The 13,949-nt window shown below is 55.9% G+C and overlaps 2 protein-coding genes across 3 annotated transcripts; one reads left to right on the forward strand and one right to left on the reverse strand.

Annotated features, from left to right (window-relative positions):
* The first annotated feature begins 110 nt into the window (after positions 1–110).
* Positions 111–2,969, forward strand: GPHA2 (glycoprotein hormone subunit alpha 2). Its single transcript, XM_077115801.1, has 4 exons — positions 111–1,570; positions 1,935–2,037; positions 2,199–2,383; positions 2,489–2,969. The coding sequence occupies exons 2-4, from the start codon at positions 1,935–1,937 to the stop codon at positions 2,588–2,590; spliced, it is 390 nt and encodes a 129-aa protein (XP_076971916.1). The 5' UTR covers positions 111–1,570; the 3' UTR covers positions 2,591–2,969.
* Positions 2,825–11,067, reverse strand: PPP2R5B (protein phosphatase 2 regulatory subunit B'beta). 2 transcript variants are annotated; one of them, XM_077115798.1, is made up of 14 exons: positions 10,712–11,067; positions 9,782–9,867; positions 8,881–9,077; positions 8,247–8,348; positions 8,044–8,136; positions 7,786–7,916; positions 6,645–6,704; positions 6,424–6,532; positions 5,849–5,902; positions 5,707–5,757; positions 5,456–5,575; positions 4,473–4,600; positions 4,102–4,203; positions 2,825–3,649 (listed from the first exon to the last, which is right to left on the reverse strand). In XM_077115798.1, the coding sequence occupies exons 3-14, from the start codon at positions 9,016–9,018 to the stop codon at positions 3,502–3,504; spliced, it is 1,236 nt and encodes a 411-aa protein (XP_076971913.1). In that variant the 5' UTR covers positions 9,019–9,077; positions 9,782–9,867; positions 10,712–11,067; the 3' UTR covers positions 2,825–3,501. The 2 variants fall into 2 exon arrangements, with proteins under 2 accessions (XP_076971913.1, XP_076971912.1); XM_077115797.1 differs by having other exon boundaries at positions 9,782–10,260.
* Between the last annotated feature and the right edge of the window lie 2,882 nt (positions 11,068–13,949).

Raw genomic sequence — 13,949 nt, forward strand, 5'->3', positions numbered from 1 at the left:
AATGCACAAGCCCTCTCCTGAGTCTCCCTGGTCATTGTTTACTGGATCACTTGGGTAGGTGGGACCCATACTGGCCTTATTTCTTAAACTTCCCTACCTGGGGTTAGGAAATGGGGTCTTGCAAGACTCACTCTCCTAAGCCCTGCTGACCCTTGAGAAATCCATCCCTTCCCAGCATCACCCAGGTTGACCCCAAAGTGTAGACACTAGTAGATAAAATGCTTTCCCCATCCCTCTGGCTGTTTTGACACTATTGCAGATTAGGTTATAAGATTAACTGGAAGTCAGTTTGGGGTAGGGTCCCTCAGGAAGAACTGAGCTTCGGAGCTGTCTTCAAATAACTGAAGGGCTGAACTGGGACGGACAGATTAGACTTGTGTTATGTGGCAGCAGAGAACCAAAATAATAGATGGAAAGTAGGAAATAGCTTAGTGCAGAAAAAAGGAATCACTTTTTAACTGTGAGAGATATGCCATAATAGAGTGGGCTTCCTCATGGGGCCCTGGGCTCTTGTCCCAGAAGTCTTTGAACAAAGGCTAATTATCTGTTGGGCTGCTGTATGGGTCCCAAAAGGAGGGAAAGACTCGGGGCTGGACCGCTAAGGGCCCTTTGTGCCTTCTCGGTTGGGTGCTGTTAACTTTGGTGGGGAGAAAATAAGAGGAGGATAGCTGCCGAAGGGCTCCAGTGATGATACAGGACCTGAGGTAGGAAGGACCAAAGGGGAAGCCTTGGGTGTGATAATTTGAGGACTGGAGACAGTCACACCATTGGTCACACCAATGCCTCTCAATTTGTGCTCACATCCTTTGTCCTCTTGTTCCAAGATTTACAAAGCTGCCGAAAGGCACAACTCCAAAATTGTGAGATCTGAGTGCCCATCCTGACTCTAACCAGCTTACAGTGAAGCCTTGGGGCTTTAGTCATTTTTGTCTCTGGTTATGTTGTCATCTGGGAAATGAGGAAAAGTAGGATTTGATGAGCTCTGGCAGCCTGTGCACCTGGCTCTCTTTCTGAGCAGGTCCCTGAGGCACAGGCCCTGAACGGGGTTCTCCAGAATCACAAGGCTTCCTTTTGATCTCTGCCCCACCCAACCCCTGACTAGGGATCCGTTCCCAATTTTCCAAATTCTTGCCCCAAGTGCAATTTTTTCACTTAGATGGATGACAGGAGACCTAGGTTCTAAATCAGCCCTAACATTAGCTAGCTGTGAACCTTTAGTGATTAGTCTTGACTCCTCTGTCCCCAATTGCTGCACATGCCGCTGGCTCCTAGGCTTTTCTCCACATCTCACAGCTGCTAGTCCTGGACCTCAGGCAGCTATTTGGAGCGAAGGTTAGAAGAAAGCAGCAAAAGCCGCTGTCTGAGGACCACACCCCAGAGAAGATGGGACCTTCCAGGTGGGATTGCTCTGGTGCCTCAGGCCAGGGAAGCAAGCCTGAAAATTGATCTCCGAGAGGGCGTGGCTCCAAAGTGCTGGCAAATAAAAACTGTAAGAGCTCGCAGCAGCCCAGAGACCAGCAGGAGGCACTGGGAAACTTGCAAGCTACTCTGTTCCTGGGCCTTGGAAGTGGTGAGCAAGCTGAGGCAGGAGGAGCTGGGGAGGGCCTAGAGATTATGGAGAAGGGTCCTGCAGGCGAGGGGACAGATGGAGGGAGGAAGGTGTCTGCACTCCAGATGGGGAGGGAAACTCCAAAGGAGAATCCCTGCACGATGGGTTGATACTCTAGTCACATCCAGAGACAGCCACTCACACTCAACCATCCAGAGTGACACTTGCAAGCCGGGAACCACAGACACACATCTGCATGTCCCCCTGCCAAGCCAGATAGAGCAGGCTGACCCTCACACGCCATCCAGAGGCAGGAAGCACTTACAGAGCTCCCCCTTCTGCCGGCACATCCTTGTAGAGACAGTTCTTCCCCATTGTGTTTCAGATGCCAATGGCGACCCCCCAGACCCTCCTGCTCTGCCTGCTGGTCCTGGCAGTCAGTGAAGGCTGGGGTCGGAAGGCTGCCATTCCAGGCTGCCACTTGTACTGTGAGTAACTTGGGGACCAGAGAGCTAGGAGGAAGCGAAGCTCTGGGTGGGAGGAAAGAGGAGATGGACTGGACCACGGGGCAAGCAGCACCCTAGAGGAGCTGCAGGAGCCAGGCAAGCCTTAGCAGAGTCCCCTCTACCCCTTCCTCATCTCTTTCTAGCCTTCAACGTGACAGTGCGAAGTGACCCCCAAGGCACCTGCCGGGGCGGCCATGTGGCACAGGCCTGCGTGGGCTACTGCGAGTCCAGCGCCTTCCCCTCCCGGTACTCAGTACTGGTGGCCAGTGGCTATCGGCACAACATCACTTCCGTCTCCCGGTGCTGCACTATCAGTGGCATGAAGAAGGTGAGGGGGCCAAGCTCAGTGGGGGTGGGGAGGGACCACCCGGGAGATGGGGATCTGAGATGGTCCCAAGGAAGGAAGTTCTGGAGCGCAGCTGTTCTCCCACAGGTGAAGGTGCAGCTGCAGTGTGTGGGGGACCGCAGGGAGGAGGTGGAGCTCTTCACAGCCTGGGCCTGTCAGTGTGACATGTGCCGCCTCTCGCGCTACTAGCCCATCCTTTGCTGTCAGCAGGTTTGCTGTCTTGGTAGAAGAAACCAGGATCTGGAACTCAGAAAACTGGAAGGGGTCCCAACCCTGCCAATAACATGCTATGGGATTTTTTTTCTTTTAATGAGGGGAAAGTTCTGGTTCTGACTTTCTCAAAATTTTGTGGCTATAACCCTCTAAGAGGCCCAGCCTTATTAATCAGTCATTCATTTTTCCACTTCTCTCTGCCCCTATCCCTAAATAAAGCAAACAGGTCTCCAGTTTCTCTCTTTATTAAGTCCACCCCCAGCCAGGGGAAGGGGGATAGACCGTGATTGCTGTGACCCCCCACCTTGCCCCAGGACACTGGGAATCTCGTCTTGCCTGTGCCCTCATCCCTCCCCCTGCCCAATAAATAAATAAGGATGGAGGAAGTATAGGGCAAAGGAAGGGAGGGAGAAAGAGGATGCCCCAGGCCCAGGACAGTGTCTTTGTTGGGGGAGATGGGGGGAGAATAAATAGGCCATGGGTCCCACGGTGGGGGTCAGGAAGGACCTCGCGCTGGCACGAGGTAGCGGCAGGCGAGGGGACAAGCCCCCTTGCCCTAGGCCAGGGGCGGGGGGGGGGGGGTGGGAGCCTGCCTGCAGCTGTCCAGGGCCCAGCTCTGCAGGGCAGGGATAGGTCCTTGACGGCAGCTTCCTGCTCCAGCTCGCCCTGGCCAAGTCCTGCCACAAGGGCCTGAGAGTTCTGTTGCCAAGACCACCATCTCCTCTCCTCCTTTCCCCCAGTGAAAGCTGTGCACGCTGGGCCAGGCAGGGATTCCTCAGTGCCCACTCTGGCCAGGCCAGGGGTAGGTGTGTGTCTCTGGGCCCCTGGGCAGGAGAAGGGAGGGACCGGGAGCTCTGGGTTTCACTCTTCTCCTTCTGGGGAGATCTCTAGCTCTGACCCCCACTGGTGGCCACTTGGGGTGTAAGCCGCTGGAGGGGGGCCTCCTTGGCCCCCTGAGTCCCCTGTAACCGGCGTAGCCGTAGCTCTTCCAGGCCTTGCCACAGCTCCTGGCGCTCCTGGGCTTTCTGCTGTTCCCTGGGGAGAGAAGGTGAGGCAGCTTCCCTGTCCTAGGCCCAGTCTACAGACTCCAGTCTTACCAAGACACCTCCCCGTCTACCAAGGGAGGGCACGGCACCATTTACTGCTCTGTGACTCCGTTAGAACCCTGTGCTTAGGGAAGGGAGCCCTGAGACCAAGCTCAGTCTGGGTGTGGCGACAGTGAATTAGCTTAGCCCTGAGTGGCCCAGCTGGATGGTAGGAAGTGGCAGAAGAGCTCATACATGGAAATAATATTTGGAAGAATGACTCGAGAATGCCTAGATAGTCACACATAGGATGGCCGACCTTGTGGCAGGATCATAAGGGAGAGACTAAACATCTGACTTGACTGGATGTGGAATAGTCCCAAAAGAGTTTTTTGACTTTGAGGATCTAATTCTTTCCTGCTTTTCTCCCTTCTTCCCCTGGGCCCTACCCCCAGCACTCACTGCTGCTTTTCCACTTTGTAGGAGGCTGTAAGCTCATCAAACAGCTTCCCGTTCATCTCCATGAAGGTCTTGAGCACATTGTAGATGAGAGAGACGATGGTTCTTGGCAGGGTCAAGGGAGGCAGGTGAAGAGAGGACAGCACCTTCAGCGTGGCCCCACTGCCTCTCCCGCCCTCTGGCCTACTCCCTAGACCCAAACGGAGCACACAGACCCGAACCCAACAAGCACCTTCTCTTCCCTGCCCCTTTCACCACCCTCAGCCACCTTCAGATGCTGTCCCTGATCCTTTCCAGCTGCAAAGAATCCCAGTGTCTTGACTGGCTTGTCCTGGTCCCAATTTCTATGGGTTAGGTCAAGACTGGGCACTCACTGATTCCAGTGCTCCTTGGAAACTTGGTAGAGGGTCCCAAACACAGCAGGCAGCACAGTGTGGCAGTTGTCCTCAATGAGGCTCAGGATATACTCATTGTTCCAGAAATACAGAGCCCGCTCTGCAACCTGGGGCAAGCAACATGGCAGAGTGAATCTCTGGTAGGGGCTCCTATAGATGCAAAGTCTAGCACCCACCCCCACCCCAAAACCTAGGGCCTCTACTCCCCCCACACACACAGACACCCATCCTCAGGGCTCATCTGGCCCACTGGAGGAAGCAATGTGGTGAAGAGAAAAGAGCACTGAATTTGGAGTCCAACAGTCAGTGGAAAATCCTAGCTCTCATACAGAGTGGCCATGTGACCCTAGACAAAGTTTTTAACTTTTCAGCCTCAGTTTTCTCTTCTGTAACATGGGAGTAATACTATCTACCCTCACAGGGCTATCGTAAGAATCAAATGAGAGGGGACTTCAAGGTGTTTACTGAAGGGCTGGGGTTGCTGTGAGGAAGAGTTGGCTGCCACTGGTTATGGAAGAAGGGGGAAAAGTCGGTAAATTCTTGCAGGGGAATGCGGGTTCGAGCCAGCCTGGATGAGGTGGGCCATGGAGTGGGACTGGTGAAATTTAATTAGAAAAGGGGGAAAGTGATCAGCACCATCCATCTCATCCTGGAGCACATTTCAGACATGTTTACACTTCGGATCTCTCTGATCCTCATCACCACCGGGAAGAGATACCGTTGACCCATTTTACAGATGAGGAAGTTTAATCTGCCTGAGTGGCAAAATGATTTGCCAAATGCTCATTAGCCAGTGGGTGGCAGATCTGAGGTTTGACCCTAGGTCTCCTGACCCTAAGTCCAGAGTCTTCCCATTATCAGACCCAGGACCAAAAGAGAAACTGAGGAGAGAGGATGCTGTGTTAAGTAAGCCTTTGCTGGCCATACTCCTGCCTCCACCCCCGCCTATCCTTGCCCCCTACCTGGAAATGGGGGCTGGAAACACAGCGAGCCACCTGCTTGAAGAGGGGCTCCTGGATCTTCACGAACTGAGAGGGCTCAATGACATCAAGAATCTCTTCCATCTCTCCCAGAAACATCACCTGGGTGGGGGTAGGTGCAGAGGGGGCAGCCACAGCTCACACCCCACGCCACCAACCACCACACCTCACTGCCCTCCAGAAGCCGAGCCTCCCAACCTCCCTCTAGTGAGTATCAGAACCCTTCTTTGTACCTCCTTCTGGGTACAGGTTTTAGGCCAATATTTGAGCAGCCCCCGGATCACCTATGGGGGTTGAAGCAGAAGGAGTCAGACCAGTGGAGTTGGGGGACCCACGTCCCCACTCTACCCCCCACCCACCCCCAGAGTTACTCACATGCTCGGTCAAGGTGGCATCCTTCTCCAGGAACTGCACCACACAGTATGCCAGCTGTGAAGGAGAGGGGAGAGAAAGAAGGCTGGGGTCAGTGGGACCTGACCAAGGACGGTGACCCAGGACAGGATGCTGGAATCTGCCCACTCACTGCCTCTCACTTCCTTACTCCCTGAGCCTTTACTGAGTATAGGGTATACCAGGCACTCTGCTCAGTGTGCTGAGAATTCAGCGATGATCTCACAGGGGAAGGAGTCAGCAACCGATGCTTATAAATTTTGCAAAAAATTCCCTAATAGAATTATATATTACAATCTATGAAAATATAGAAGGAGGAGAGTTTAAGTCTGTCTCAGGCAGGTAGTGAGGGGAGGGGAGGGGAGGGCCTGGGGAAGGCTTTCCAGAACTGATGTCTGAGAATAGCCTTAAAAGGTCAACAGACATTATCTAAGATAGATGGAAAAAATTAGTGTACGAAAAAGACAGTGAGAAAGGATCCTATGAGTTCATGATTTGGGGTGGCTGCCCTGCCTCTCTCAGGAGCTCCCTGCTGCAGCAGGACCAGGCCTGGGCCTCACCTGGGCATGAAAGACAGATAGTGACTTGACGGAATGAAGGGGAATCAGAACCCGAACCAGGAACTGCTTGTGCTCGGTCTTCAGGGGCAGTGCAAAGCCATTGATTATGCTGAGGAGGGGGCAGAAGAAAGAGGGCTCAGGAACTCAGATGACCTGGCCCCTGGCCCTACTCCCAGAACCCAGCTGCTGTGCTGCTCTAGCTTAGACCCAGAGGGAATCACCTCCCCAAGATCTCCAGCAGCTCAGCCACACCATTGAAGTGCTCAAGTTCATAGATGAACCTGCAGAGGGGAATACAAGAAAGTAGAAAGGTTCAGAGCAATCGGGGAAGCACCCCTCCCCTCTAGCCATCCTGCCTGCCGCCCTCCCCACCCTGCATACTAATCCTTTTCTCTCCAAACCTCTGCCCCACACCAGATCCCACTGATATCCATACCCACCTCTGAAACACCCTTCCTAGCCCAACCCAGCTTACACCTCTCTTCTCTGAATCATTCCAGCTCATCTCTCCCTCTTCCCAAGCCCTAAGCCCTCACTGTCTGGTACCTATCCAGTCAGCAGGCCCTTAGTCTACCATTCTCCACTATCCATACCAGTCGACTGAAAAATAAGCAGAGCATCTACTCTGCTGTGTAATTTTCAGAATTATCCTGAGAGAGAGGGTATGTTAGATCCATTATACAGATGAAAAATTGAGACAGAGATTAAATGAAACTTGCCCCAAAGCTAAGAGCTCCATGGGGACAGGGATCATGTTTTCCTTATTTTGTAGTTAATAGTAAGAGCTAGCGTGACTGAGTCCCATCCTTGATCCAGGAACTAGCCTGCGTGCTTTGGCGGCATCACTCGTTTCATCTCGATGACTGTCCTTCAGTTAGTTCAGGCATTATCCCCATTCTAGCAATGAACACACTAGGAGACATCTTAAATAATTTGCCCAGGTTCACCCAAATATTGGAACCAGACTCAAACGCACGCCTCCTAGCTCTGGAGGCATGCTCTCAACTACAAGGCCAGGGGAGCCCTGGTATCTGGCATGCATCCATACCACATGTGTTTGCAGAAAGCATCTCTTTCTTTGGGTCCTTAGGGCCCAGCACAATAAAAATCAAAAGATTTAGATCTTAGGCCCAGGCACTGACCTAGTCCCTGCAAACCACTTCTCTCATAGCCTCTATTTCCTCATCTATAAAATGGAAATAAGTATCCTTTTCTGGCTGACCTCACTGGCTTTATATAATCAATATACAAGGGAGAACTCAGTAAACCCGAGTTTCATAGGGGGGCCCAGCCCAGGAGCCTTTGCCTCGGTCTTCTCACAAACAGCCCTGCCTCCCTCCTGGGGCTCCGGGGCGCACTCACCGGAGGAAGATGTGATTGCACTGTTTGCGGATGTAGGCCCGGAGACCCAGGAACTTGCCGTAGACCCGGTGCAGGATGGTCTTGAGGTACTCGCGCTCCCGGGGGTCCTCACTATCAAAGAGCTCCAAGAGCTATGGGTCCCAGGGTCAGGGGTCAGGAAGGAGGCCAACCCCAGGTGACTTCTGTCCCATGCCCATGCCCCTTAGAGAAACCCACCCGGGTCCCACAACATTCCCCAGCCTGGGCTCCCCACTTCACCATCAGAACAAACTTTTGATCCACATATCTCTTGGCTACAGAGGGCTGGAAATCTGGGCTCTCCAAGAAACGCAGGAAAAACTCATAGACCAGCTGGGGGAGGACAGACAAAAAGGTGGGAGCTCAGTAACAGCCTTCCACACTCACTACCCTCATCCAGCAACATCCAGGGTCCAGGGAGACCCTTCCCCAGCTCTTTGTACCTGCAGATGCGGCCACGAAGGCTCAAGGTTGGGCTCATCCTCTTCAGGGTCAAATTCAGGGTTCTCACTGGGCGGCAGGGTCCGGAAGATATTCACTGAGATCTGAAGGGCATAATTGGGATTCAAAGAAAGAGCCCTGGAAGGCAGAAGCCAGAGGGCGCTTCCACCGAAGTTCCAAAAGTGGACCTGAGCACCTGTCCCAGCAACAATCCGCCCCCTGGGCCATCTTTCATTGAATACCTCCTATGTGTCAGCCCTGGGCCTGGGGCTTTGGACTCAGGGATGGAGGAGATACAACCTGCCCCCTAGGCAGGTGCAGTCCCATGGGGAAGATAAAGCTGGAAGCAGGGAGGTCAGTGGACATTCTAGGCAGGAAAAGGGAGATTTCCAGTTTGGGCCATGAGAGAGGCCTTCCTGGAAGAGGGGGCAGCTGAGCCAGGCCATGGAACGTAAGGACACTGCAGGCCCAGGAGGTACTGCGAGACCAGTAGGGTGAGAGAGGAACAGATGTTGGGGTCCTTGAGCCAAGCCTGAGAGCTTGGGGGTTACTCCCTGCACAGGGGCCCCGTGGCAGGACAGTAGGTTTCCCATGCTCCCTAAGCCATTTCCAGGAGTCCGATGCCTCAGTGCTCACCATGCGGATGATATCTGGGTAGACAGGCTCGATGAGGACTCCCCGAGTGCTCCCCACACACTCCACCAGCTCATTGAGAGCCGCCCGCTTCACCTCCTTCCCCTTCAGATCAGCCACACAGTCCAGGAAGTCGAACATTACCCCACATTGGGCCAGCTTCCTGCTCAGCAGTTCGTGCAGCTCAGAGGCTGGCACATCTGGGGAGGGAGAGGGGGCACTGAGCCTGCATCCAGCTGCAAGGGCCAGGCTCTCCCAAGCCCTAGGGCTGATTCTTGGGGCACCTCACTCGCCCTCCCAGACCCATGCTCTTGGGCCATCCCCTACCCCTTGCAGAGAGCAAATGACTCTTATCCCATCTTCCACTCCTAGTATGTGTGTGTGTAGCAGGGTGGGACTGGGGGTGGGGCTCCCTCCTCTTCCTCTTAACACAGGCTCAGAGAGCATGGTAGTCAGACTGAAAGCAAGGCCACACACCCAGGAGGCCTGGACTTTGCACAGGTGCCCAAAACGGCGATGCCCCTCTCACAGGTGTTCTACTATCCAGAAGTGGGGGTGGGGGTGGGGTGGGCTAAGGGCAGAGGCTGGGGCCCATCCAGCCCTACAGCCCAGGTGGTGGTGGGGAGCCACAGCACACACCTGCTCCAGGAACACAGACGTCCTGGAACACAGGCTGTGGGCCCCACCCTTGACCCTGGTCTGCACCCCCAGGGTGGCGCCCAAGATGCCACTCCCCCAGGGATGCCAGGCCAGTCGGGCCATGCGTCAGCAAAGAGGGTTGGGGGGGCAGCTGGGGGTGTCCCTGGCCTGGAAGGAAGTCACCCACGCTCCTGCCGATGGCAGTCCCGGCTGCTTCTCACCCAGCTCTGGAGCTACGGTCCCCTGCCCGCCAGCCCGACCTCACCTTTGAGCAGGGGCAGGGGTGTGAGCTCCTGCTGGTTGCTCTGATAGCGAAACTGTGATGAACTGTGGGAACGCCTGGGCCGGGTCCTGCGGAGGGAGCGGCGGGAGAAGCCGTCCACCTTGTCGGGTGGGGGCACAGGTGACAGTCCCGGGGAAGAGGGGCTGGTGGGGGTGCTCGCAGGTGGCAGCTTCGTCTCCATGGCAGGGCCAGGTAACAGTCAGGCCTTCAGAGCCCTGGGGTCCCTTGTGGGCTTGGAGGAGGCTGGGTGAGGCTGGGCTGAACTAACTTGGGCCCATCCTGCTGGAGCGTTGTGGGTAGGGAGGGTGGACGGGAGCACAACCACAGTCCTAGGCGCCCCCCCAGGGCCTTTGCAAACTGCCCAGTCCTGGGGGGGCAGGTAGGTGAGAGAAGAGGATGGTTCAGGCCTCAGGTCCTTCCTGGGGGTCCCAAAGAGGCCAGTTAGGGTTCCCACCCTGGCTCTGATGAAGTCGGGGCAGACAGAAGGGTCGGTAAGAAAGAGAGAGAGAGAGAGCTGGTCAGTAAGTTCTTTCAGGAAGAGCTACTAGGAAGGCTGCAGCTGAGTGCCCAAATTGTCTTGTCCTCTCCCCCACAGCGCAGACCTTCAAATAGAGGTGCAGCCACCTCCCAAAGTATGAGCTTCCTGGCTCCCCGCCAGACTGAGGGGCCCCTGGCTTGACCCCTCCCCAGAGGAGGGAACCTGTGCCTCACCCATGCAGGCTTAGGAACGGCCCGTCCCTGCAACCAGATGCTCGAATTAGAGGCACCACTGATTCCCTCACGATGGGGCCCCTATCTCCATGCCACCATCACCCCCCCCAAAGAACCCGGGCCCCTTCCCCCACTTCAGCTCCTCCCTCCTCATCCTTAAGCCTCTTCTACCCATGGGGGGGTGGGGGGGAGGACACTCACTTCTCAGAAACCCAGACTTTGGTCCCTAACCTCCAGGGGCTGCCTGTGACTGGAGAACTGCGGCTCTGGACTCCTTCGCAGCAGGTTCACTCCGGGCGCTGGGGCTGGGCGGCGGCGTTCCTGGGTTCTCCCTCTGGCTCCGGGGGGGCCGGAGCATCCCCCCCTCCACCTCCAGCTCAGCCCCGGGTCGGGGCGCCGGCGCTCAGCGGGCTCTGGGCTGTCCCCCGGCAGCGCGGACCTCTGCCCGAAGTCCCGGGGACTCTGACCCAGCGTGGGGCGCAGCGCAGTGGGAGCCCAGCTCCGTGCCACCGGCACCCGCCGCCCAGCTGCTCAGGATGACATCGTCACCTCCCCCCCCCCACCCCGCCCGGTCCGCACCTCCCGGGGGGTGGGGGGGGCTGCGTCAGGAAGGCCCCGGGCCGCTGGGAGATGTAGTCCCCGCACCAGTTAAAGGGCCCTCCCCGGCTGAAGGGGTAACTCCGGTGTGGGACTCCAGACTCCGGGAGGAAGGCTGAGACCGCACAGTGGGATGGGGGCCGCGCTGGGGGCTGCACTGCTGGGTTCTGGGAAGGAGCCGGACTCAGGAGTTTGCACCCGGAAGCTGGAAGGGGGGCGGCCAGGACGCCGGCAGGAAAAGGCCCAGCATCCTACGCTGGGCCAAAGGCTTGCCCGGTCCTTCCCTACCTCAGGCCACCTCCATGGGAACCTGACCCCACCCCAGAAAGGCTGGGTGCTTCAGAGGCCCTTTGGAAACCAGCACTGGAACGGTTAATAGCGGGGGTGGGGTGAGTGCGGGTCACTGCCTGCCGGGAGGGGCGTGGCTTCGCAGAGGCTGCTGGGAAATGTAGTCCGTCCGTCCGCAGGCCTGCAGACCCCCTCCCGTCCCTTGCTACTGCGGTGACATCATAGTCTAGGGTTTAAAGGGCCAGCCCTTAAGTGGCAAAGCGTGTGAGAAGGTGCACTTCTGGGGTCCTCACCCGTCCCTAGGCAGGCTCGCCTCCCGGAACGGACATCCCAGCCGCTCCCAACTCAAAAGATGCGCTACTGTAGTCTCTTGGTTTAAACTCTGCTGCAGGTGCAGGGGACACCATGGGGTTCCAGGAGTTTGGCATGCCAGCCAAAAGTTCCCAGTCTGTGATCCGGGACCCCCTCCTTGGACCCCAGAGCCCAGCACCCTTTGTTCCCCTGAACCCACACCCCCCTGTACTACCCTTTGAGACCTGCACCCTGAAGATTTTGCCTGGTTGAACAATGGGTCCTTAGCAATTCTAGGCCCCTGCTGAACAGGTCCGGGAGGGGGATTGGGCCCTTTTCAGTCTGACCCAGCCTGCCTCAGGCCCTGGTGGCCACCCAGCCATCCTCCCTGCTGCAGGGGGAGCCTGGGAACCCGAGAGGTACCCACTTGCTGGCACAACCCAAAGTAAAGGCCTGGGCCCAGGGTGCATTTCAGCCAAGCTGGGTTCCAGCACGTAGCACTGGGGACCTGCCCCCCTCCCCCAGAAAACTGAACACTTTAACCAGCTTTGCCCATCTAGCCTTTGTCCTTATCTGTCAAATGGGAGTTTATACTCTCCCTCCTTGCCTACCTCACTGTCTCAGGAGGTGTGGCCTCTCCCACATCCCTGCACAGAAACCTGCAGGGAGCACAGGCCTGCAGAGCCTTCTCTGGCCCTATGACTCTGAGGGCCAGAGAGGAGACGTGCCTTGCCTGGGGTCACACAGCCTGTCGTGGGAAGCAAGGACCAGGAGCCAAGTCTCCACCTCCCAGCCTAAATCAGAGCCCTGGGCTCGGGGGTACTTAAGGCCAGGCTGCCACGGGAGTCTGGGTCAGGGGTGGGGATATGAGACAGAAGAAGTGGCATTTGGAATAGATACAGTGTCACCCCTGGGGGCGTATGCGGTTGAAATGTCTTTTCTTTTTCTCAAACATCTTTATTGAGATATAACTCGCTGCCATAAAACACACCCATTTAAAGTGTACACTTAAGATGGTTCTAGTCTAGTCACAGATGAAGTTTCTTAACCCCTCTCTTCAATCCCAGAATGCCCGGATCCCACAATATCCCCAGCTGCCCTTGAGCTCCCTGGTGAGGCTCCTTCAGCATCAACGCTTGTCATCCTGTCCTTGTCATCCTCCCGGGGAACCTCCCCCTCCAGCCCCCATCCAGCCTTGAGGGTCAGCCTGGAAGTTTCTTAGGATTGCTGCCACGGAACTCTGCTCAGCCCATTCTCCTTACTTCTTATTTTTAAGCCTTTTTTAAATTACAGCAATTGAAGATTTACATAAAAAGCATACAGAAAGTACAGTGTTCCCATATGACCCCCCCATCCTCCATTCCCTCCTTCCTGGCAAGCTCTCCTCTCCAAGAAAATCCAGCCCTTCTGGCCAGGAGCAACTAAAAGGCCACAGCCCCCGGGCACCTTCCCTGATCCTTTCCACATCCGTCCACACCTGTGGTACACACCTATCTTGATCCCTTTCAGAAAATTCCCAGAACGGCCTCTTCCAGCTGGGTCACGCCTGGGGGCAGGAAGCACTTCCCCTGGAGCCCCTGAGACCTACAACACAAGCTTTTGGATAAATTTCCCCCTAATCCAAACTGGGAAGCCCCCTCAGCCTCTCCACCCCACCCCACCCCTGCCCCCAGCCAGCCCCCTGGAGCCCACCCTCAAGGCAAAACCTGGTCCTCCTCCTTTTGGCCTCTATAGGAGCAATCCTGCCCCCATCTTTCCAGACCCCTAAATTTTCTGGGGATCCAGTCATCCAGGAAATCCCCCTAATGCCCAGGGCCAGTGTATTTGTTGGGGGGCTGGGCCCAGAGCTGCCTGGGCCTAAAGCAGGGCCTGGGACTTGAATCCCAAACACCCCTATGGGGTCCCATCACCACCTTCTCTCCCCAAAGAACATGATCTCCTTTACCCTGCCAATATTCTTTTATTCATTCATTCAGCTCCTACTCCAAGCCCTGGGTTAGGCTATGGAATGACTTTTTGGAGTTGGTTTTTGGTGGAGCTTGTGGTGGAGGGTTTGAAGATGAAAGAATTTGTCTGGCAAGGTGACAGGAAAGATCTAGGTGTCCCCTCCCAGCCCTGGTCTGATGCTGTGCTTTTGCAGACACTGCCTGTGTGTCCCGGCAATAGAGGCAATCAGGGCCCAGGAATGGACTCACAGGCACCAACTCCTAAGAGACAGATGTAACCAAGAGTCATTGAGTTACATCGAGCGACCTTCGAGTGC

The sequence above is a fragment of the Tamandua tetradactyla genome, chromosome 9 (assembly GCF_023851605.1).
Source record: "Tamandua tetradactyla isolate mTamTet1 chromosome 9, mTamTet1.pri, whole genome shotgun sequence".
NCBI lineage: Eukaryota > Metazoa > Chordata > Mammalia > Pilosa > Myrmecophagidae > Tamandua > Tamandua tetradactyla.